This window comes from Phoca vitulina, unplaced genomic scaffold, assembly GCF_004348235.1.
Source record: "Phoca vitulina isolate PV1807 unplaced genomic scaffold, GSC_HSeal_1.0 scaffold23, whole genome shotgun sequence".
NCBI classification, from domain to species: Eukaryota; Metazoa; Chordata; class Mammalia; order Carnivora; family Phocidae; genus Phoca; species Phoca vitulina.
Genome location: NW_022589726.1, coordinates 15,282,166 through 15,306,135, shown reverse-complemented (window position 1 = coordinate 15,306,135; position 23,970 = coordinate 15,282,166). Strand labels below are relative to the sequence as shown.

Here is a 23,970-nt window from a genome sequence, read left to right as displayed (position 1 = left end):
GCCGCCGTGTAGCTGAGAGGTAAGCAAGTACCGAAGAGGGAAGCTGGTGTCCCTGCACCTGGTGTCGTCTGAGGGTTCACCGAAACAAAACTTCCAACCTGGAGGGTGGTAAGATTTCCCAGCCCGAGTAAAGAAAGTCCTCACGCCATTATTGGTGTCCCTGTCCCAACACATTTTTTGGGTGGTGAGTGCTTTCTCGCATGCACTTGTCATCTTGAACAGGAAATATTTAAACGCACACATTTTGTACATTTTTTATCCGGAAGCTTCTAGTTTTATACTCTTTTCATGTCTATGCCAGTGCTATCTACCCTTCTAGTTTATTCTTCCTTTTTGACCCTTGGTATTTTCATGTTCCTTCCCTACAACTTGGTATAGCTCCATTTTGTCTTATTTCAACTTTTGTCTTGAAATAAAACACATAAGTCTACCCCCTGGTGTTTTATCCGTGGGCAGAAGTTGGGAGGTTGGTGATGGGCCCGTATCTGCTACTCTGGGAACCCAAGTGGCAGCTTAGGAAGCCAAGGTGGCGTCTCACAAGGCAAGGAGTAGGTACCCGGAATGGCACTTTGCTCAGGTGCCAGGAGCACTAAGAACCCGTTCCCTCCACATAAGCAGAAACTCTGCCGTGGATGCCTCTTGTACGGCAAGGGCCAAGCTTGGAGGTTTAGGGACAAACCTTGGAAGTTTAGGAGCAGGCTGCTCCCCTGCCACCTATCTCCTACACCAGACGAGTCATCCTCGCCCTAATACCCAGTCTTCCCCTTAAGCAAGTGTGAGAACCTATGTGGAAGGGAAGATAAATACACAAGAGTCTTTTGAATCTCTATCAAATGTGGTTTTTATTTCAACTGACAAGCACTTTCCTACAGCTGCACTTGTGGAACATCACATGGCAAAAACAGGAGGTTTTTTTCTCTAGACCTTTTTTTTTTTCTTTTTTAAACCTTATTAAAAATGAGATTGGTCCTAAAAATATAGAAAGAAATAAATTTAAATTCACAAAAAACTGTACATTATCAAAAAGTCACTAAAACACCACATTTGGTTATATAAAAAGTCAAGTCCCTTTTGTTGTAAAAGGAACATGGAAACTTGTTGGTGTTGATGGTGCGGTTTCTTCCTGTTACCAGACTGATAGAGGGGAGGGGAAACAAAGGGGCAGGGGGTGGGTTTCATTATTGTTTAACCTGCCTTCCCTACCAAATGCTCTTATTTGTCAAGAAGAGAAAATCCACCTAGCTCGAGGGGCGGTGAAGATGAGGAAAGAACATGAGAAATGGCCCCTTTGATCATGCCCTACCCCCACCCCCCCTTTCAGCCCCAACTTCTTCAAACTGAGGCTAGGACTCCACCCCATCTGAAGAGTGCCTGGTCCCTAGGGAAAAGAGATGGAGCTGGGAGAGGAACACAAAGAATCGGAACATGGAGATTTCACTCCCCCGTCCACCTCGCCTCCAACAATAAAATTAATCTAGTACATTTTATATCGGGGAAAACTGCCATGGGGAAAAAAGAAGAGCCCCCAACTATAACAGTTCCAAACGTTTGACTGACACAAACTTTGTTACAGCGCAGTTATTTAGATAAAATATAAATATTTATGCATAATATAAAGTCAATTCAAATATTCTTCAATCCACCTCTTAAAAGCAAAAGAAAAAAAAAAAAAATCTCAAATAAAATTAAAAGTTTTGAGGTTTATCTGACAGAAAAGGCGACTTTAGAAATAGGCCATGGGGGAGAAGGGGGGCATAAAGGAATAAGAGAGGGGCTGCCCCAGGACCTCCCCACTCTGCCCCCCACCCCCTTCAGTGGCTAACCAGTGCTGCCAGAAGTACAAGGAATGCTCCACCTCGCCTGGCGCCCCCTCCCCCACCAATGGAACATTTCTTGGACGCCTCAGCTCTCTGCTTGGGCCGGCCAACAGCCACCTCCCCAGTGCAAGTACCCGTAATCTCTGATGGGAGGGGCGCTGCTGAGCAGGAAAGCAGGGGGGCAGGGGCCCATGGCTGTAGCTGGGAGTTAGCAGCTTTCCTCTCACATGCTGGGGCTTAACTTGGGCATAGTCACATGTAGGGCAGTGGTGGACCCAGAACCCCTCTTCCCTACTCTCTTGTGCTCTGGGGTCTCTGCTGCTGCTGGGGAAGGGGTCCCAGGTATGAAGTAGATAAGGAAAGAAAAGCACAACTAAACCCGCAGAAGCTCATGGGATTAGGGAAAGATCCAGTTCTACCCCTCTCCCTACAAAAGCTTAAGACTCAAAGCTATTGAAAGGAGAGGGAGTTCCTGCTGAAAGATTGCACAGTTTGAAGAGGCTGGAACAGAAATGCCTGGGAGAGAGGAGACAGAGCCTTGTACCCAGAAAAACTGCTCCTGTGGTTTCCCAAGGACAAAAATGTGATGGTTTGAAACACTAGGGAAGGTGGGAACAAAAAGATACTTGGGGAAACTGGATGCCATCAAACAGCACAGGGGCACAATCACAGCATCCTCCCTCCCTCCCCCCGACACACACACACACAGACACACACAGACACACACACACAGACACACACACATACACACCTCTCTCTGAGGCCAGCTGATTGCTACCTGGCCTCCATCTTGGGAGTGCGCCCAAACTCAGCAGTAGTTGTCCCTGAGGAGTTCCCAAGAGGGAGGTTTGGGTAAGAGGTGGGGAAGGAGGCTGGAAGGCCCAGGGTCCAGGGTGCCTCCCTGCCCTCTCCCCAGCTACTGAGTTTCAAAAAAAGGCTAGAAACTCAGCATGTGAGGAGCATCCAACATTACAGAGGGGGTAGCTATTGGCAGGACGATGAGGACAGAGAGAAAGACAGGGACCTCTGAACTTCTATTTCCTTTGAGGGGAAAAAAGATTTGGGGGGAGAGAAAAGGGTAGAGGAACCCGTACACGATAGCTTTACATTATTGGATGAGAGAAAATCTTAAAAGTAGGGAGAGGAGGGAAAAGGAAAAATTGAGAAAGTGGGAAGCAGGGAAGGGACTGAACATGGAAGCAGCATGTTCAGGGCCCGGTGTCCGGCTCGACACACTTGGGAGTTAAGTCCACTTTACTGGCCGTCACTGCGGGTCCACACACAGTACAGAGTGTTTTTCGGTTTCACACATTCACTAGAACTATTGCTATTGTTAAATAGCCCCAGAATGCTGGGGCACGTACAGGGAAGGAGAAGAAGGTGGGAGGAGGAAGCAGGGACTTCTTTCCTCCTCCTCATTTTAAATTAGGAAATAAAACAGAAAGGAAAAATTCTTTCTTTCTTTCTTTTTTTGGCTTTCAGTCCAGAAGGACCTCATCTCTGCCCCTCTTATTTGAGGAGCAAGAAGAGGAAAGGGAAAAAGGGGTGTAGGTAGGGGTAAGAGGATGTAGGGCGCTGCCAAGGGTAAGGTCAAAAATCAGGCTGAGATCTCTGACTTGAGTCTGGACCCAGGGCAGCATCAGCAGGTGAGAATGGCAGGGTTTTTGTTTGGAGGGCAGGGGGAGATGCCACGAGGTGACTCCCCACCTCCCTTGCCTCACAGATTGGCCTGTTTTCCCTGATAAAACTCCTCCCAGCGGCTCTCGAAGAAGCGGCGCATGATGTGCCCAGCCTTGCCCACTTCAGAGTCATCCTCATTGAAGGTCTGGCAGTTGTCAAAGACCAGGAGCGCATCCGCTGCAAACTCCTCTGAGCTGGTATACCTGGGCAGAGGGGGAGGCAGAGCTGTGAGCCAGGAGGAGTCACAGGAGTAACACAATAGCCAGGAGACATGCTGATGTCTACCTACCCTCCCCGGAGCAGCCGCTCCCGCATGGTGGAAAAATCCATAGGGTTTTTGATGATGCGCCGGTACCCGCTCACCAAACGTGGGTTCACAGGCTCCAGGAATGGCCAAGCTGCGTCATGGGACTCCATCTCCATCAAGATAATCCTGTCATTAAAGGGACAGGGATGGCTGCATCTCAGGAAGCAAATCCATTGACCCCTCTTAGTCCTTACTATGGCAAAGGTAGAGCCAGTTGTGCCCAGAATTCATTCAACTCACTCGCAAAATGTGAGATCACTGTGGTGGTTCCGCATGGAGAATCGCCGCCGCTTGGCGGGGGACAGCCCTTCTTCTGAGTACCGAGGCACTGCTGGGCTCTCTCGGCCCCTGGATAGTACCCGGCGTCGGCGGCCATCACCCTCTGCGAAGTTCAGCTCGTAACTACTTTTCCGCTTCTGGCCTCGTTTTGGGAAACCAGGCTTCTGAGTGAATCCTCCCTCTACCTGCTGAGAATGGGAAAAGGGTGAGATCAGTAACAGCTGGAGATGTACTCTGCTTGCCTTCCAGTTCATTACCATCCCTATTTGTCTAAGTGTGACTGAGGCTTCAAAACACTTCCACGCATCAGCCAGCATGTGCATCTACTCACATAATCCAATAAGGTAGGTAAAAGGGAAAATACAATCATTCCCCCTGTACAGAAGAAAGCAAGCGAGGCTACAGAATTTAAGTGACTTGTTCCAAGAGGGACCAGAATCCAGGTCTCCCAGCACCTAACCTGGAGCTCTTTCCAAGGGGACACTGAGGCATGGTAGGAAGTGCTGCTATCTGTAGGATTGGTGACAAATGGGATGAGAAAGAAAACCTCTGACTTCTGCTTGGGAGTGGGAATGAGAAAGCAGAAGCCTTACCTGGGCCAAACATACGGCACAGAACCAATCTCCTTCTGGGACAGCCTCCATCTTGGGCCGATGGCAGTAAATGTGGCAGCCACGATCACATCCATCACAAAGCAGAAGAAACTCATCGTTGTCACCCTTCCGGCAGACGAGACAGGTCTAGACCAAGGGTATGAGGAGGCAAGGTGAGCCCTCAAGCCTCTGCCTGCCGGTGACCCCACTCCCCCCATGAGCTGGGCTGCCCCCTCAGCCTTCCCAGGCTCTCCCAGCCTCTTACCACTTTGTTGACGGACTTCTCCCAGGCAATGGACCTCTCCAGCTGGCCCAGGCACAAGCACACCTGGGCTGCACTCCGGCACCGCTCAAGTGTCTGGCGCCAGGCCCGAATGCGAGGGGTGATCTCATAGGATCTGGGAGGGGGGGGGGGGGGGGGGGGGGAGAAAAAGTGGTGATCTTTGGATGAGGAGCAGGATCCATTAAACGTATCCCTCCTCCCCAAGACCAAGAATGGGGGTTGGGGCACTCACATCTCTGTCGTGGTGCACTGGGGGGTACCACTGGGCGTGCTGAGCAAGGCCTTCTCCAGTACAACCTCATGAGCTGGCCAGAGGGGCTCCCGTAGATACCGCCGCTCCACATTCTGCTCAAGGGCAGCAAGGCGCATCACAGCCAGGTCCAGCGGGTTGGTGGTTTTACGCTGGGGTGCCAGTCCTTCCCTACCTCGACCTCTCCAGGTGATATCCTCCTGGGAGTCAGGCAGATGCTCACAGTAGGCCAAGTCTTCCCGAGTAGAGTCTGGGTTGGGACATGTCCAGCCCTGCAGGTGGGAGAGAGGAATAAAACTCATTGTAAAGGAAGAAAATTAAGTGTAGAAAAAAAATCTAGTGTCATAAGAGATCACTTGTGAAATGAGGACCCAGGGTTTTTCCTAACAGAGTACAAGAGATGACCGCCTCCCCCTCAACAACTTCCTACCCAGTGCCAGCCCTAGTGTACCCGAATCTGCAGATCAGACAGGATAACCCGTTGTTCCAGCTCCTCTACCCACTGAAGCACAGCCAGGTCTGTCTCATAGGTCTTCTCTTTGGGGGACCAGCTCATAATCCCTTCTTGAAAGGCAGGTAGCTGACTAGGCTCAAAGATGGGGTCTGAGAACACAGAAGGCAGAGGGAAAGGCCCATCAATGAGGCCACTGTCCGCAGCAGCAGCTCAACGTTTATCCCTGGGCTCTTTAGCTCAGGCTGGTCAAAGTATTTATCTTACCCATAGAGGGCCGCAGGCAGACTTCCTGTAAGAAGTCCCTGTGCTTGTTGAGGTGTTTGTGAAGTGCCTTTTCTCGGATGCCTCGGGGGTGCAGGGCCTTGAGCGTAGCATCCAGTGTCTCAGGATCTTGGATGCACCACCAGCCAGAGCACATCTCTGTGAAGAGTTTACATATGTGGGGAGGGGGTGGGAACCAGCCATGAATCCTATGGCCCATATCTGATGCCACGCCTACCTATACTCTCACCCATGCCACCTCAAGGGCACTCACCAGGGGGGACAGGCTGGGCTGTCAGCTGGGTTAGATAACGCTGTTCCATCTGTTTGAAGAACTTACTGGGGGGTCTCCCTCTCCGTTTTGGCTGTCCTAGCCCTGTGAGACTCTGTGATGTGCCCCCAGGGTCTCCTGTTCGTCTCCTAGAGGCCACCCCAGGTAAGGGGGCAGAAGAGAGCTGTGCTGGAGAACAGGGGTTGGCCGCACTGGGTCTATTCATCTGTGAGATGAAACACAAGACGAGGGCATTTTCACATTTATAGGACCCTAACGGCCCTATCCCTTCCCCCAGCTTCAGCACAAGCCCGCACCCAGGCACTACAGCCGTGGCAAGATGAAGTCAATTGCCTACCACTAATTCTGGCTACTTACTGGCTTGGAGGAGGCAGGCTGCTGAGGGGAGAGAGTAGGCTGGTCCTCAGAAACTGCTGGGGGTGGTGTAGGGGCAGCATTGCAAGGCATATGGGCTGAGAAGTTAAACCAGGGAGCTTGAGAATCAGGGATGGATTCTGCCTCATCAGGCTCTGGCTCCTCCAAGGGTTGTGATGGGGTTGGGTCCAGTTTTCCAGGGCTGCTGTCAGGTGTGAGGACTGAGCTGCTCAGCAGGGAGCCATGGCTCTGAGTCTGGCTCAGCCAAGACAGGAAAGCTGACTGGCTGAGGTCATGCTGGCTCTGACCCAAGGACAAGGGGGAGCCTTCTGGCTCCAGGAACCCATTTTGGGGCTGAGGATGGAGCTGAAGCTGGGGTTGGGGCTGGAGCTGGGGCTGAGCCTGAAGCTGAGGATGGGGCTGAATCTCGGGCTGAAGCTGGGCATCGGGCTGTTCTGAACCCTGACCCCGGCCAGGGGATTTCAGGTGCCTAGATTGTAGAGACCCAGGCTTAGTTTTCCGAGGTCGGCCTCGGGCCCGGGCAGGAGTACTGGCAGAGGTGCTGGAGCCAGCTAACTCCTTCTTCAGGGAGAAGGGGGCTGGGCTGGGTGCTGGATGGGCTGCCACTTTTAAGGAGTCAGTTTCCTGCTTTATCACATCCTCAGGAACTGTAAAGAGAAGTGAAGAGTTTAAAGCATCACTAATACATAAGGGGAAGGAAAGAGGGTATATAAATACAGGATAGACATTTTCTTTTTCTCTTGGACTTAATCCGCCCCTTTGAGATTCAATTGGGAACAACTTATATGCCAATGAACCAAGTATCTGGGAAAGAAACACTACTCTCCCAAGTAATCAAGAAGCAGCAGCATAATCATAAGCTAACATTTATTAAGAACCAGATAGATGTTAAACACTATCCTAAGAGTATTAACTCATCCTAATCCTCTCAACAGCCCTATGAGGTATACCTATTATCATCCCCATTTTATAAATGAAGAGACTGAAGCATACAGCAAGTAGGTGGGAAGGCTCACCCCACAGCCTGTTCTCTTAACCACTATGCTACACTGATTCTCATAAAATGAAAGAAACCCAAAAAGACTTGACAGAGAAAAAGGAACTGGTTAACTCTGTTAGATAGGACTCAATTCAGGCTCCCATGAAACACCTACGTAAGCTCTCCTCTGTTCCTTCCACAAAGATACCAGCCAAATAGGGCAACACCCAGTAGCGGCGTCTATAGCGGTCCTGACCCAAGGAGACGGCCCGAAGCATCTGGGATGAGTGAAGCAGCTTTTTTCGAAAGAAGAGCTGACGCTGGGTAGGCAATGGAAAGAAAGAGGAATAAAAAACACATTTCCAAAGAGTGACTCTGTCCAATATACGGGAGCTGCGCAATGGCTCTCAGCTTCCCTATAAAATTGATCCCATCTGGGGCCCAACTCACAAGGTGATAAATTCTCTCCCAGCCCACATCCCCAGATCCTGGGAGGTTAGAAGCACAGTACCTTGCTTAGTTTTTCTATCTGGCGCTCTAGCTCTGGGATGCTTGATGCTGTGGCATCAACCTGTAGAAGAAGCAAATGGACAATGAAAGGGAATTATTAGATTCAAGAAAGACAAATAATCTATTTCCAACTCCCACTGTCCTCAGTGTGGGGCTAGTACCTCTCCATCTCTTCGCCCCCTACGGCCATGGACAGTCGCTACAGTCTCTTCCTCTTCCTCTTCTTCCATGCCACTGGTCTCCTCCATGATGCGAGAACTGCGCCTCCGCCCCAGGCCCTCCTCTGGCCCTTGCATCTCTACCTCAGGCCGCCCAGTTCGTTTGGCCAGAGCAGTTTTCAGTCTTAAAACAGAGTAAGGGAAAAACTGCGGTGAGGAACGGGAGACTGCCACAAAAGGAACACCTGGAATCTAAGCCATCCTGAGCCCTGGGGTCAGGTCCCAACCCCAGGGGAGAGGCTACAGGCATTGGTTCCAGGGGCAAGTTCTGGCTATGCTTTACTCTCTTCCGCCTTCTCTCCTCTCTAGGCCCTACCCTCTGCCCATCCCTACCTCCGGAGCCGGCCTTCAACAATCCACTTGTTTTTCCTGTAGCTGGACATACTCTCCAGAGTCTTGTCGATCTCACTGTAGAGGAACAGGGAATGAGATTTTGAGGTAGAAGTGATAGCACAAACAGAAAAGAAGGGAGGCTCAAGGGTAAAGGGGCTGCAGCTGAACAAGAGTTTCATCCTAGGGCCTAGGTTGGATAAATGGCAGAGGAAGGCTTAGATTCTCCCTGGGAGGGTACTAAGATCCAGTCCCCAAGTCGCTCTAGCATCTCCAGAGCATGGCAGTGGACACATCACCCCAGGACTTCTGGAAGGCTAAACCCTTCCCCTTCCCATTCTGACCAAAGCATACAGTAACCATCCCCATCCCAGACCCTCACTTGATGATGAGGGTGGAGCCATTGAGCTCATGCACAAGGAAGGCCAAGACAGCAGCTTTCTGTTGGGGGGGCTGGGCCTGAAAAGGCTGGGTGCGCAGGCTGTCACAGAGGGCTGGCTCCACTCCATATGCCATGAGGAAGCAGCGCAGGATCTCAGATACATTGTCTCTTGTCAGTGGGATCTCCGACACCTTCTCCCCCAAGATCTTTAAGGACTGTTTGGAGGAGAGCAGAATGGGAGTTAAGATAAAAAGTGAAATAACAGGTTGGGCGAATCTGGAACAAGAAAATACACTAGAAGAGAACTATGGGGTGAAGACATAAGAATCAAAGTGCTAACGCATGACGAGAGAAGACAAAGGAAAGGTACAAAAGAAAAGGAGTAAAATAAAGGAAAATGAACAAAATAAGCAGAGGGAAGTCAGGAAGAAAAACAGAAGGGAAAAAATATAAGGAAAACATAAATAGGAAGAAACCAGATCTCCTTTCACTTGTCCTGATCACTTCAGGGAGGGACTTTTGTGTTTAACTTAAAGACAAAGCAAAACTGAGACACAGCCCTGGATCCCAGGCCCTCCCAAGCTGCCTGGGGAAGGCCCTCACCTGACAGTAGGAGGGCAGGCCAGGGTCATAGAGCGCAGCCCTCAGGAGCCGCACCAGCAGATCTTGCACCTCACCCAGGCTGTCGCCTTGACACAGGAGTCCCTCCTGCAGGACCCCCAGGCTGGGTACATCTTTGGCAGGGTCAAAGCCCAGCACCTTGCCGAAGCTGTGCAGGAATTCCACGATGGTCAAGCAATCTGAGAAGGCCCCACTGGGCAGGATCAGACCAGGGATGCGTGAGAAGTCAGGTAGGGGCTGTAAGGATAAAAGTGGTAGGGTTTTCAAACATACCTGAAGGCAACAGTCTGGATATCTAGGAGGTTCTTCTTTTAGTGGAAATGTCTTCACAACTGGCCCCTCCAGGACCCAGGGACCCAGGACCTGTTACTCTCCCCTCACTACCTGGTGATCAGTCAGACACATATCCTCTGTGGGCTTCTTCATCTCTTCCAAGATCATCTGTTGCCTCTGCCGCTCCTCCAAGCGCCTCTGCATGGCCAGCGTTTTATCGGCTTTACAGCCTGATTTGCCTTTGGCCACTTCCTCCTTTTCCTTCATTTTTACCTTCTCCTTCTTCTCCCTCTTCACTTTTTCCTTCAGTTTTTCCTGCTTTGTCTTTACCTTCTCCTTCTCAGCCTACTCACCCAAAGGAGAGAGGGACCAAAAGTTCCATAAAGATTCCAGTCACCACCCTTCCCTGGTCCCCGCCCCCCCCCACCTCAGGAGCCCACAAGCGTGGCTATAAAACAAGACCAACTCATATATGTCTTGCAGAATCAGTTTGGTGACTTCAAAGTTGTACTTGTGTGTACATGCACCTACCTTGGATTTCTTCTTAGCTTCCTTCTGCTTTAAGCTCTTGGTCTCTTGTTTCCGCTTGTTTCTGGCCTGTAAACCATAAGGGAAGTCATTTCTCCTCAAACTCTGAAAGCATCTCTGCTTGGGCTAGGATTCAAAAACAGACAAGGGTGCTGGGGAGGAGAGGTGAGAGATGGGATGAGGGGTTGGCAATGGATCAATTCTCTCACCCTGGAGATGCCCACATGATTCTTGAACAAGCCCAATTCTCCAAATCAAGCCCCCCCTCCCCCCGCAAATTCCAGGTACGAAGGTATGCTGCTACATGAGGGGAGGTGGGGAGATGGGGAGGTGGCAAATGTAGGAGAAGGAAGAAGAGATGATGAAGCGGACTGTAGGAAAAGTTAACCCACTGTGTAATCTCTCTGATGTCCCTCACCTGCCCTTGGATAGTAGGCTGACACTCTCCTCGTTGTACCTTCTGCTTCATCTTCTTCTTGATTTTATTCATCTTTGCTTTATCCTCCTCATTCAGTGCTTCTGTGAGGGCAGAAAGAGAAATGAAGAGTGAGGCAGGCAGATTGATCTCCAGCACCCAGAGCAGCACATTCCTGTCACAAAGCTGACTTCCTAAGCAGCTCCCTGAAGAATCTAGTTTTGTTTTTTGGTATACATAACATGTTGGGGAGAAAAATGTTGAAGAGACACCTGCTGTGGGGTAGCACAAAGAACTCAAAACTCTCCTGCCCAGAAGTCCCAGCCCCTGGAACAGATTAGACTACTTTAGAAGGGTTCTTAGAGGCCGCAATGGCAGAATAGCCTTGTAACCTGTCTCTTTCCCAGGCTACCTGGCAGGGGCATCAACCCACAGACTGATTTCAGAGCAGAGAACGAAAACAAAACCAAACTGCCAGGGAAAAAGGGTGGTCTCCAAAGTTGGAAGCACCAATTAAAAAGAATGTGCCAGAAAGGAAGGGCTCAAATAACGGATACCTCAGTAGAATCGGATCAACACTGACATAGCTATTGCTTATGCTCAGTTCTTATGCCTTGCTCTACCAAAAAAATATAAATTTCTCTGCTTTTGGAAGACTGAATATTGAAGTGGAATGCTGAAAACAATAGTATGTGTTAGAAATGATGTTTTTGATAGGATAGTACCTATTCTATTCTGGCATGGACACACCACCACCATGTCCATACAGCAACGCCCTAAGTTAGACAGATACTACCTACAGATAACCCAGTATAGGCTTCTAGTACAATGTAAGTGTCTTGCTCCAGGTCATATGGTCAGAATGTGGCAGAGCTGGAACTCTGAATAGGAGTGAGAAGACTCCAAATTTTTTCAAACTCTTCATACTATATCAGGGTAAATGCAGTATCTGCTGAAAAATTACACATTTCCTACCTGTCTATCCATTAAAACAGTGCCAATTATCTTTGGATTCAGATGTGAATTCTGAACCTCTGTGATGGTAGCAATGAGTAAGGGTAAAGTGCACGACCCAAACCAATAAGCCAAGGAGCTGAAAGATGGCAAGAAAGGACATGGAAGCCCTCTCTTCCCCTATCAACATCTGGGGACCGACCACCCAAGGCTCCACTAGTATAAGCAATTCAAGAAGAAACAGGTTGCTGAAGTACCACAAAAGTGCTGGGACCTTGGTGCTGCTTTCTAGGGAGGGGAAGGTGATTCAGATTCATTCTTTCCAGATAATTAATGTCAGTCATGCTCCTGGGAAACCCAGGCATTAGTAATTCCTCAACATTTCCAAAACTTCAGGGGCACTGGGTGGCTCAGTTGGTTAAGCATCTGCCTTTGGCTCAGGTCATGATCCCAGAGTCCTGGGATTGAGCCCCGCATTGGGCTCCCTGCTCAGTGGAGTCTGCTTCTCCCTCCCCCTCTCCCTCTGCTCGTGCTCTCTCTCTCACTCTAATAAATAAGTAAAAATCTTAAAATAAAAAAACAAACAAAAAAACGCATTTCCAATACTTCACAGAGCAAGCAGAATCCTAACGTAAGAGACACTACTGTACCTTGGGCCTCCAGTTTCTTTAGGAGGCGGTTATCTGTCTTATTCAGCAGCTCAGCGATTTTGACCTTGGGTGGCCGACCTCGTCCCCGTTTCACCTTGGGGACTTCCTTAGTCTTGGCCTTCTCAGTGTTTCGAGGTCGGCCCCGTTTCCCAGTAATTGCCTGAATCCTGGATGGGATCTCCTCTGCTGAGAGCTGTACCCACTGTAAGCCCTAAGGTAATGAAGAAGACTATTACAACGTGAGGGTGCAAGCCACCATATCCTCTGAATCATTAAATGCCCCAGACCCTCCAAACCCCGCAAGAAGCTACAGCTTCTCCACCGACTCTTTCTCAGAGAAAAAAGCATATTTAACCCTGGGGTGTGCACCTCTGGCGTGTCTCTCTCTTCAAAGAAATCTCCAACAGGCATACGGGGACTGAAACTGAAGTGCTCACGGCGTACATTGTGGACCACGTTGCGGCTCAGGTACTAAAAGGAGGAGGCAAAGTGGCATTAATGAAGTCACAGCCCTATCATGCCTTTGTCCAGCAAGAGCACAAACAGAACAGGCCAAAGAGCAGAAAATGCTAGCCTGCTGCCCCCGGGCCCAAGAAAGGAGTCTGTGCTTCCATTAAAATGCCCATGAGATGGAATACGAAGCTTCAGCAAAGCTTGAGTAGTTACATCCTTGTGAAAAGGCATTAAATTATTTCTGTATATTATGTAGTAGGTCCCCTCACTTCTTGGAGAATAGCAAATCTAGCTTCTTTGTACAAACGAAGAGCTTATCCAAAGATTTTCTCCCTTTACCTCATATTTCTTAGAAATTTAATGTGTATACATTGTCTGTTTTCTAGGACTTTTAGCTAAAGCAACATATATATTGGTACTTTTTCTTTCTTAGACGTAGTAAAAAAAAAAATTCTGTTTAAAGACAGAAAGGGATTAAATTTTTTTTTTTTTCCCTAAAGCTTTCTTGAAGGTCAGGGGCTTTCTCTATGAAAAAGTAGTAAATAGTTCCTGTAATATGTGAAGCCGTAGCCGGCCTTAAATCATCCTTTCTGGCTAAGGGTAGAATAGTGAATACTAGTATATATTGTTCGGGCTGCTTTTAGTTTCTCTTAATCAAAATTTAATTAGATGATAGAATTCAAGAACTTGTATACATGTTCCTACTTGGTGTACTGATAATCATTTGAAAGTAAAGACTCTGTCATACATTAAAAAGAAAAAAAAATTGCCCATGAAAGCTACATTACCTTGATCACTTCTGGAAACTGTTTCATCCTCTTCCCACAGGGGCCATAATACCATGTCTCCCCTTGCCATCGGTGGCTACCCTTCTTGATGCGCACCTCTCTCCGCCACCTGCCAGAGAAGCACACGTGCCCTGCTGCCAGGTCACACCCCTACCCGCAGTCAAGCCATCCCAGGAGCCAAGCCCAGAGATGACCCTCCCACCATCTATCTTACTAGAACTGCAGGTAGATGCAAACACAGTGGGAGACACAAGCTTGGCAGGCAGGCAGGCAGGCCTGAGCTCTACAAATCCCTCAGGGCCTGGGGGGTGGGGGTAGCAATACACCAAAATGCACAGGCCCAGAAAGACCTCCACCCTGCCTTTACAAGGTCAGTGTGATGAGCAGCCAGGAATCCCCCCCCAATGCCATTCAAGGCAATTGCTGGGTTTCTGATGAAGAGGATGAAGACTTGGAATAAAGGCAGAAAAGACGGGGGGGGGGGGGGGCAAGCAGAAGAATAAACTTGCTGCTGACTCCATAAAATGACTCTGTAGGCCAAGGTTTAGTAAGGAACTCTGTGTTCTGAGAAACAGATTATTCTAAGACTAAGCCTTATCTTTCTCTCAAAACTTTAAGCAGAACTCAGACTTGGTGACCACAAGTTGCCTAGAGGGGTGGGGGTGGGGACAATCAGGAAGGCAGTCATTCTTATGAGGCCTTTGGTGTCAACTGGCTTGCTCATTCTGGTCACATACTGTTCCTGTCCTTACCTTGCCAAAGAGCATTTAAAAAAAAAAAAAAATCCCAATTCATCAAGACTTAGCCACTCCCCACTCACTGCTATCCTTTCTCTAAGCATATAAAACACGTCAGCTAATTTGGATATCTGAGCTCTAGGGTCACCAGCTGGGTTTGGAAAAGATAACAGCTGCAGCCCCTGGAGCAAAAATCTGAATGGCCACAAGGTGAGGAAAGAATAGGTGAGGGGAGGCAGATCTTGGGAGAAGGAGGAAAGCCTAAGAATCTCAGGCATTATCATTGCAGATAACTGTCCTTTAATCCATTCTTGCCTAGCCCATTCCTCTCCATCTCAAATGAGATGACCTCTCTTCCCTTCTTCCTAGAGTCATTCATTAAATTTGTCAAGGTCAATGTATGTAGCAAACTAGAGCATTTACCCATGTTGGAGGGGAAGACGAACTTCTTCTGGGGTAGCAATACGTCTCCTCAGGACATCACCTTGAGAGGAAGATAGGGGATACCCAACTTAAGAATTCAAGCAAAACAGTGAAACTGGCCAGCAGGGAAGGGCTAAATGCCACACAGGACAAAAACTTTTCTTTAAACTGGCTAAGAATGGAACAGAATCTGGACACTCACCACTACCAGAAGTAGTGACTCCTTCTCCAGTGATCTCTTCCAGGTCAGTGGTGGTTTCAGGGAAGGTGCTGACATCCTTATCTGCTGGGGAGGCTGTTGGGAGGACAGCTACTGGGGAAGCTGCAGGGGACACTTTTGGGGAGGTCACTGGGGAGCCTGTCAAGGAGACTTCTGAGGAGACTGGTGGGAGGGCTGCTGAGGAAGTTGGAGAGACAGCTGGGAAGGCTGCTGGGGAGATGATTGGGGAAATTTCCGGGGAGACTGCTGGCGAAACCGCTGGGGAGACTTCTGGAGAGATTTCCAGGGAGGCTGCTGGCGAAACTGCCAGGGAGATTGCCGGGGAGGCTGTTGGCGGGACTGCTGGTGAAGTTGCTGGATGGAGCTGAATAGTGGATGACTGGTCAGAGGCTGGCTGGGTCAGAGGTGGTGGGAAGTCTGAAGCCTGAGTCTCCATTTCTTCCTGTTCTGCATCACTACCATTATTCAGGTCAAAGCTGTTATCTAGAATGCAAAGGGACAAAATGGGTAAGGAAAAATGGTGTCCTACAAAACAAGAGAATCTACTCAGTCAAACCTGGACTAAGCTAAACAGAGTTACTTAAGAGGACTTTTCCCTAGGGTTGGAAAACATGAAGTAGCCTCTGGCTGTCCTCCCCAGCCATTCATGAAGGTTAAAGGGTAAAAGCTGCTGTATTCACTGTGTGAAGTACCTTTTACCTGGAGCCAATAAGTAAGGCCTTTGGCCTCCTTTTTACTGCAAACTCCAAGTCCTACAGGTTCTGGGCACAGGGCAGACAGAAGTCAGAGTGAGCAGCCTGTGCCTTTTTTAGTCCCACGATAGCCCCCTCTCCTCCCAGTAAGGCACCCACCCCTAAGACCCTAACTATGGAACTGGTTCTCTCACCTGTTCTCAGGCCAAAGACTCTTTGTCCTACCTCTCTTCACTTACCTTGCAGGACAGACTCCCCAAGGACAGGTGGAGAGGTGGGGCTGGCAAAGATAGAGGCTGAAGTTTGACTGTCATCTGCCAGGAGACTGAAGGCAGTGGCGTTATTGAGGGAAGGGCAATCAAGGGCAGAAATCACAGGGCTGTCCTCAAGAGGCAGCTTGTCCTCTGCACCCATCAGCTCCGTGTCATCTATACCATAGAGTCCTCCACTCACTGGCTCTTCAGGAGGTGGAAAAATCAGAAAACAAGATTTAAGAAATACTGGTCTCACTATATCCCAATTCTAGTTAGTTCTCATCATGTTAAGGTTCTTTCTAATATTAAATTAAGGAAATTTTACAACTCTCTCCCTGAAACAGTAAAGTCACCAGGCTATAGGGATTGTAAAAGCTTGAAGTAGAAGAACCATGAGAGACGATGGACTCTGAGAAACAAACTGAGGGTTCTTGAGGGGAGGGGGGTGGGAGGATGGGTTAGCCTGGTGATGGGTATTGAGGAGGGCACGTTCTGCATGGAGCACTGGGTGTTATGCACAAACAATGAATCATGGAACACTATATCTAAAACTAATGATGTAATGTATGGGGATTAACATAACAATAAAAAATTAAAAAAAAAAAAGCTTGAAGTAGAAATGAAGGGCAAACCACTGGCTCTATATCAACCCAAAGATCAACACAAAATTCTAGCATCCATCTTAAAATCGGCCTTTCTTATATTTCAGTGGGGCAAAAGGTAATTGTTCACTGGCAACAGTTTTCTATTAGAGAAATCTCTATTAGAGATAGTTAGACCCAAACAGCCCAACTGTGTGGTAATAAGTCCTTATCCAGTGATTTATTACAGCCCATGGCTCCTGGCCAAAAGGAACACTGGGAGAGAACCTGGGAAATGAACCAATTCAGCTCAGAGTGCAGTTGGCCTAGTCAGCCAGTGGGATGAAACTGTGGTTGGCCACAGGATTATTTGGATTTGGGCCCCAATGCTCCAAATTCCTCAATACTTTCCCTGGTTTACTATCTCTTCTAGGTGATAGAAGCTGGCTACCTTTTGCATGGACAAATTGAAGGGAGCCAGCCTCTAAGCCTACCCGGTGCCAGAGGGTTGAAGGGCTCGAGAGAGACTTCACTGAGGATTGGAGTGTCTTCCAGTTGATCAGGAAGATGTGAAGGATCATCTAAGCAGCTCACTGTGGGGTCAGGGACCAAGACTGAGACCTCCTGGTGTAATGATTCCACAGAAGGGACAGAGCCATTGTAGCCACACATCTTTAGTTCTAGGAAATCCCAGAAAAGAGTAAAAGTCAAAATCAGTGCCTTCAACTGGTTCATTCAGCTGTAGTAGGCAGGCAGTCTTTGCTAGTGGGATGTTCATTCTTCAGTAATCCTAAGTATCAGTCCTATGTTGGGTTCCAATCATACCAAGATACTCTAGTGAGCAATGCTAATAAAATCCTATAGCAGGTAAAGAGAGGGGAAAGGAGAGCAGGGTCTGAGACAAGAACCCCATCATGTTCTCAGCTATGTTCCCATCCAGTGGGAACAGGTGGTAAACAGAGAAAATATCCCGTGATTTTATAGGGTGGTCACCCTTATATTTGGAATCAATGCCAAAATAAGCATTTATAAATTTTGAAGAAAAAGAGGAGAGGGACTGTCATATATACCAATGCTAACAACAACAACAACAACAACAACAACAGGAAACTGAGTAGACAAGCAATGTTACGCTATGCCTGCTTCCTTCCCTCCTTCAGGTGCCAATCACTACTAGGGCTCAGCCCACTTTAGCAGCCCAGTCTGGCCTTGCCATAGTCAAGTCAAATTGGCTTCAATGCCCTCTGCTAATGCCCCAACCCCTTCCTATATTTTGGAAGAAGCCCTTCTCGATGCAGGGTGTCTGTTGGGGCTGTTTTGGGCTCGCCCACCTGCCCTCTCCAGGCCAGCAGCTCTGCATGAGCTTGAAATAATTTGCACTCCCACTCGCGAGCTGGTGCTGCTGCCACAAAAACACCAGCCACTTGGCTCTGCTAATCACCAACATGCAAATCAGCCTCCACTGCAGAGAGCTGGAAAGACAAGTTTTCCTCACCTCAAAAAGCCACTGCCCCCCATAACCCCATTTTTCCTCTCCCAGCCCAGCTCACAGACCCAGAGTTATACCTGGCTGCTCTTCTTCCAGCTCCAGGCTGCCTACCAGGCCAGTGCCATTCTCTGCCACAACTGATGTCAGCTCCTTTTCTGCCGCCTCATCAGGATGGATACCACTGCCTACTTCCTGGGAGGGTGCAAAGGTCTGGATGCTGGATCCCAACATAGGAGAAGTCTGTGGGGAGGTGAAAAAACTAGGGGGTCCATTGGGCATCACCTCAAAATTCTGGTCAGGAAAGGAATCATACAGTTCCTGTGAGTCAAAGTTAAGCCCCATGGGACTCTGGGTACCGTTGGCCCAGAACTCTTGGCTCCCAGCCCGAAGGTTAGTGTTGTGACTTGGGGATGAAGGTTGCCGGCTGCCCCCAAGGATGCCGTTGAGTGGGTATTGTCCCCCCGAGAACTGGGAGAGAAGGGGTGGGTCCTTGAGGTTGCTGCCAGGATTGGCAGATGGATACTGTGAGTAGTTCCAGAGACAGTCGTAGGCCACGCTGGGGTGATGGAGGTGTGAGGTGCTGGAGGAGTGGGGAGCAGAGTTCAAAATCCCTGAAGTAGTAGTGTGAGATACAGTAGATAAGCCATTAACATTCACATCCCCATTCAAACCTGGCAGAGAAAGAGGGAAAAGGGTCAGTTACAGATATGTACGCAAGAAATTCTACCACTTCTACCAAAAGCACAGCACTGACTAGAAAAAGGGAAGGTGAAGGGGAGGGGGATTCCCCCTCTGCTATATTTATAGCTTTTCAGTCTCCAGGGAACACCAAACCCAGATGCTCCTGGATGTAAGCTTAGCAACTGCTTCTGAGGCTGCTGAGTAGGGGGCTGGGGAGCTCTCCTGGCCTATCACAGGAGCGACCAGTAGAGAGCTGGCTGCTGCTGATGCTCAGGGCTTTTTATTTTTTTAAAATGAAGCTGCTTGCAGACTCCCTACAGTGACTTGCATTCTTCTCCACCCTCATTCCCTAGAGGAATTCTTCCCTTGGAGTGGCATGACTGAATTCTCCAGGCCCCCCTTACCCCAGAGCCCGTTTGGCCCTGCAGTGGCACCAGAAGGGACAGCCTCCACCTCACTGGCACATGCAGATCCAGCACTTTGTGCTGGGCTAAGAATAGAATCTGCAGTCACCACAGCGGCAAGATCCCAACTCAGAAGGCTGGGCTTGGCCCCTCCCCATAGAAACTGGAGGGTAATATTGCAGGGGAGAAATGACTGCATGACCAATACTACAGACTTCAGTTCTCAACACCAATGGTAACCTCTGGACTGGATGACAATTCAAATAAAAGGAACCAAGATACTAAAGAAACTGAGGGGGAGGGGGTCCTCCAGTGAAATAAAGGAGCTTCTATCTATCTGCAACCCCCTTATGGAGAAGAGAAGGCAGAGGTGGTTAAGTATAAGCCTATGGCAGTATTTTTCTGCTGTAGGGAAGGAGGAAGCATTTGGGCTTCTCTCTGCTTCCAGGTATAAAGTACCTGAAATCCAGGCAAGATTAGAGAAGTACTTGGCAGAGCTATGTACAGAGCAACTGATAAGCCAGATCCAGGAAAAGACCTGATCCTGGCAGCAATACTTCCATCTGGAATTATAGATGCTTCTCTCTAGGGACCTAGGTAAGCATTAAAACTCTCTCTGTCCCTCTCTCCTACTCTCAAGGACAGGGGTGGCACAGACTTCAAGTATCTGCCCTCTTCTCTATTACACAAATTTAAAGGCAAACACATCCCAACCTTCACCCAACCCCTCCACCCCCAATCCTAGGGCTGGCTTCTCTAACCTTTAAAAACAGCTTTTCAGAGGGCCGGACCTTTCTCTCTCTCACGGGTCCAGAAGTGGGTACCGGAAGCAGTAGCCACCTCATCGCTCTCTGGCAGTAGCCAGGGAACAGGGCTGACAGAAGAGCAGACCAAGATGAAAAAGCCAGTATGTTTTTCTAACCCCTTCCTACCTAAGTCAAGACTAAGAGTGCTGCTTCCATAAATCCCTAGAACTTATTCTTAGAAACTTGGTTTCTCTCCAGCAGCTGGAGTTCTGAGGATTTACTTCCTCCCTCCCCACCTGGCAGGAAAAAAGACCTGTTGTAGGTAGCTAGCCCAGAGGGGAGCCAAATCTTGTCCCATTAACCTGCTCTAAAGGAATGATGCCCACTCCCTCCCCAGGCCATGTGGCCCTCACACTCACTTTTCCCTTGCTGGGGGAAGTTCATGGGAGACCCGTTAGTGTAGAGGCCCTCCCCTGAGGAGGGAGAGGGTTTCAGTCCTGAGGCAGCAGGTGCAGGGGGAAGGCCAGTAAAGTTAAAATGGTCGTTTGCCTCCATTTCTGTAGGAGGGGAGAGAGAGGGGAAAAAAAAACACTGGCGGTTAAACAAGGTTATATCACCTGGAATCTTCTAGAGGGAATGCCCCCTCCCTTCCCTCTACTTACCCTTCTCCTACCTATGTATTGGGGGGTATTTCGGGAAGTACAGGTTGAAAAAAGAGAAGAGGAGGAGGAAATATACCCGTAACCTGGGCAATGATCCTACAGCCTGGAGTAATCTTCCCCCTGTGTAAACCCCACACTCTTAACTTCTAGTCCAGGTTATCCCTCTGTTAGATATGATATTATTAACCCTCTATTATAACATTTAACCTTTTCCATCCTTTAGTTTTCCTTCCCCTCAAGGTAAGGCCAGAGTCCCACTTCCATGGGCCACAGAAGGTTCTCAATGCCATCTTTTTGATAAGAAGCCATGGAGATGGGGGTATTGGCAGAAAAAGCATATTTGATACATATGCTGCTTTGTTTTATTATTATACTTGAGTTAAATAATTTCCATGTTATCCTATCCATAGCCCTAGGCATCTAAAGAAGATAGCAATTACCTTGACAAAGGGATTTGAAAAGAATACGTTTAGGAAAGGTGACCATAATGGCAAAACTCAAATCATCCAGCAACACTTCTATTCTTTTTCATGGTTTTCTAAGAACACAACTCAGAAACATGTCAGAGCTGGAAAACTGACTAGAGGGTGTCCCAAGGAATATTGTTCTGTTATACCTATTATGGTTACTTCCTAGTGTTTTGGTTTTGTAGCTTAAATGTAAAGAGTCATGGAAAGAATAGCTGGACATCTTACATTTGTAAAGGTAGTGGCTCCTTGGAGGGGTAGTATGGTTAAAAAGCTTTTCACCCTGTCCTGAATATGAGGTGATATAGTACTAGGAATGAGAAGAAATGAAGTCCTTGGTCAGAATATAGTTGACGAAGATAAAAGGGAAGAAACACAGGAAGCAGAAGCCAGAATTATTGGTTAAGTCTGACATATCAATCAGAAACTTATGATGTACTAGTGCATACTAATTTGATATGTAAGAAACATGATCTTCATATAGAAAAAGCAACTCCTTGGGTTACTATGTTTTTAAAAAGGGCAGAAGAATTCAGGTAGAAAGATTTCTTTATCAAGCTCCCAAGATAAGGCAATAAGACCTAGATGATGTTTTAAATAACCTCTTTTTAAACAGAATCAGAAGTAAAGCTGTTTAAAGAATGAATAAATTGATTAAGAACAGGGGCGCCTGGGTGGCTCAGTGGGTTAATCGTCTGCCTCTGGCCCAGGTCATGATCCCATGGTCCTGGGATCTAGCCCTGCATTGGGCTCTCTGCTCAGCAGGGGGCCTGCTTTTCCTTCTCCCTCTGCCTCCCCCCCACCCCGCATGTGCTCTCTCGTTCACTCTCTCTCTCAAATAAATAAAATCTTTTAAAAATAAATAAATAAGGGGCGCCTGAGTGGCTCAGTTGTTAAGCGTCTGCCTTCGGCTCAGGTCATGATCTCAGGGTCCTGGGATCGAGCCCCACATCGGGCTCCCTGCTCCACAGGAAGCCTGCTTCTCCCTCTCCCACTCCCCCTGCTTGTGTTCCCTCTCTCGCTGTGTCTCTATCAAATAAACAAATAAAAAATCTTTAAAAATAAACAAATAAATAAATAAATAGATTAAGAACATGTATGACCACTGCCCAAGATTTGTAAGAATCATGTTCCTAAATATGCTAGATAATGCAAACTAGACACATTAGGTGTTCCGAACATGAAATATAAACTCTGGGGCGCCTGGGTGGCTCAGTCATTAAGCGTCTGCCTTCGGCTCAGGTCATGATCCCAGAGTCCTGGGATCGTGCCCCGCACGAGGCTCCCTGCTCTGAGGGAAGCCTGCTTCTCCCTCTCCCGCTCCCTCTGCTTGTGTTCTCTCTGTCAAATAAATAAAATCTTTAAAAAAAAAAAGAAATATAAAACTCTGTATTTATGACATGATAGCTATAAGATTTTCTAGGCTAAATACCCTGTCTTTACCTTTATCAATTTTAACTGAAATTAAAAAAAACAATAAAAGCAATTCATATTTTGTTGACATAAGGGGAAGAAGTTTTTAGGATCGACTGATTTCCCATCTTCACTCTAAAAGAAGCAGCAGAGCTAAACCTGCTGAGCATCAAAGAAACTGGATTTCTACAGAGAAAGACCTCAGGATCTCGGAGGATTTTCCTACAAGGGCCACTCCTCAGTAATAAGGGGTCCGAAAAATAAGCATCTTGGAATAATAAGCTTCTGAAATGAAAGACATTAAGGAGGAAAGTTCATTCCCTAATCCTCTAGGTTAGGTTCCTTCCAAAGCTTACATCACAGAGTAAAGAGGACATGCAATAATTCATTTCAGAAGTCCTAGAAATGCTATTCCTGGAGAGCCAATCTCATCTGATCCCCACCTCTTCCCTCCCCCAGTTTTATGCACAGCCACACCTCCCATGTGTGTGACATATACACCTTCTCTCCTATGTGCACCAAACTATATCCTTCCACTCAATGACAGGCCACAGTTCATTTTTCCATTTTCTATTTGAATCTGTGAGGAAACTAGTGACCTTCTCCTCTCTGCTACTCTGGGAAAGCACAGCATTTCCGGTCTCATAAATTACATACTAATAAGAATAAATGGATGGCTCACAGAGATCAGTTAAGTAAAAGGAATGGGAAGTTATCTAGTGCCTGAGGTCTGTTTCCCCACTAGCCTCTACTGAAGGGTCATCAGAACCACAATCACTTCATTTACAAGAAGCTTCCTAGAAATATAAAATACTCTTTGTGCTGTACAGTGAAAATAGCACAACATAGTGGGCTCTACGTTCAAATCCCAGCTCTACTACCATTGGCTGTGTGACCCTGGACAAGTTACTTAACATTGCTGAGCCTCAGTTTCATCATTAGTAAAAATTTTAGTACCCACCTCCAGGGTGTGGGAGGATAAAAAGATAACCAGACCCAGAAGATCAAAATATAAATATAATTTAAAACCATTACTGGGGGCGCCTGGGTGGCTCAGTCAGTTAAGCATCTGACTCTTGATTTTGGCTCAGGTCATGATCTCAGCATTGTGGGATGGAGCCCTGAGCGGCACTTAGAGCAGAGTCTGCTTGAGATTCTCTCTCTCCCTCTGCCTCCTCACTCCCCCCTTTCTCGCTCTCAAATAAATAAAATCTTAAACAACAACAACAAAACCACACACACACACAAACCCCAAAACCATTACCAGTACTACAAAACTAGGGGTAATCCTCCCAGACACACTTCCTTACACTTGACTCTTAATTTCACATGCACTTAACTATGGGATCACTTATGGCAATGCAAAAATGTGGAGAGCTATTCTAAGCAATAAACCCAGGGTTATTTCATTTTAACCTTCCTACCCAAGATGCTTTTCACAATAATGCCTGAAGGTAAATTATGACCTCCCATCTATGCCCTCCCTCCTACTAAGGAGAACAGGTAAAG

General features: G+C 47.9%; 1 protein-coding gene across 6 annotated transcripts in view; it reads right to left on the bottom strand.

Moving 5' to 3' along the window:
- Positions 1-823: 823 nt before the first annotated feature.
- Positions 824-23,970, bottom strand: part of BAZ2A (bromodomain adjacent to zinc finger domain 2A) — a 34,197-nt gene continuing 11,050 nt past the window's right edge. For 4 of the 6 annotated variants that reach the window (XM_032420508.1, XM_032420509.1, XM_032420510.1 and 1 more), the window contains 28 exons: positions 20,339-20,476; positions 18,166-18,759; positions 17,094-17,279; positions 16,004-16,222; positions 15,055-15,555; positions 14,853-14,913; positions 13,693-13,801; positions 12,821-12,922; positions 12,452-12,662; positions 10,851-10,951; positions 10,436-10,501; positions 10,016-10,249; positions 9,614-9,868; positions 9,011-9,225; positions 8,632-8,706; positions 8,242-8,422; positions 8,082-8,141; positions 7,746-7,890; positions 6,574-7,238; positions 6,199-6,421; positions 5,928-6,083; positions 5,661-5,812; positions 5,192-5,481; positions 4,942-5,074; positions 4,677-4,823; positions 4,045-4,271; positions 3,787-3,930; positions 824-3,700 (listed from right to left, as the gene is read on the bottom strand). In XM_032420508.1, the coding sequence (XP_032276399.1) occupies positions 3,535-3,700; positions 3,787-3,930; positions 4,045-4,271; positions 4,677-4,823; positions 4,942-5,074; positions 5,192-5,481; positions 5,661-5,812; positions 5,928-6,083; positions 6,199-6,421; positions 6,574-7,238; positions 7,746-7,890; positions 8,082-8,141; positions 8,242-8,422; positions 8,632-8,706; positions 9,011-9,225; positions 9,614-9,868; positions 10,016-10,249; positions 10,436-10,501; positions 10,851-10,951; positions 12,452-12,662; positions 12,821-12,922; positions 13,693-13,801; positions 14,853-14,913; positions 15,055-15,555; positions 16,004-16,222; positions 17,094-17,279; positions 18,166-18,759; positions 20,339-20,474 (5,754 nt within the window). In that variant the 5' untranslated portion in view covers positions 20,475-20,476 and the 3' untranslated portion in view covers positions 824-3,534. The remainder of the gene's footprint in view (positions 3,701-3,786; positions 3,931-4,044; positions 4,272-4,676; positions 4,824-4,941; positions 5,075-5,191; positions 5,482-5,660; positions 5,813-5,927; positions 6,084-6,198; positions 6,422-6,573; positions 7,239-7,745; positions 7,891-8,081; positions 8,142-8,241; positions 8,423-8,631; positions 8,707-9,010; positions 9,226-9,613; positions 9,869-10,015; positions 10,250-10,435; positions 10,502-10,850; positions 10,952-12,451; positions 12,663-12,820; positions 12,923-13,692; positions 13,802-14,852; positions 14,914-15,054; positions 15,556-16,003; positions 16,223-17,093; positions 17,280-18,165; positions 18,760-20,338; positions 20,477-23,970) is intronic. The other 2 variants (XM_032420512.1, XM_032420513.1) reach the window with 2 other exon arrangements.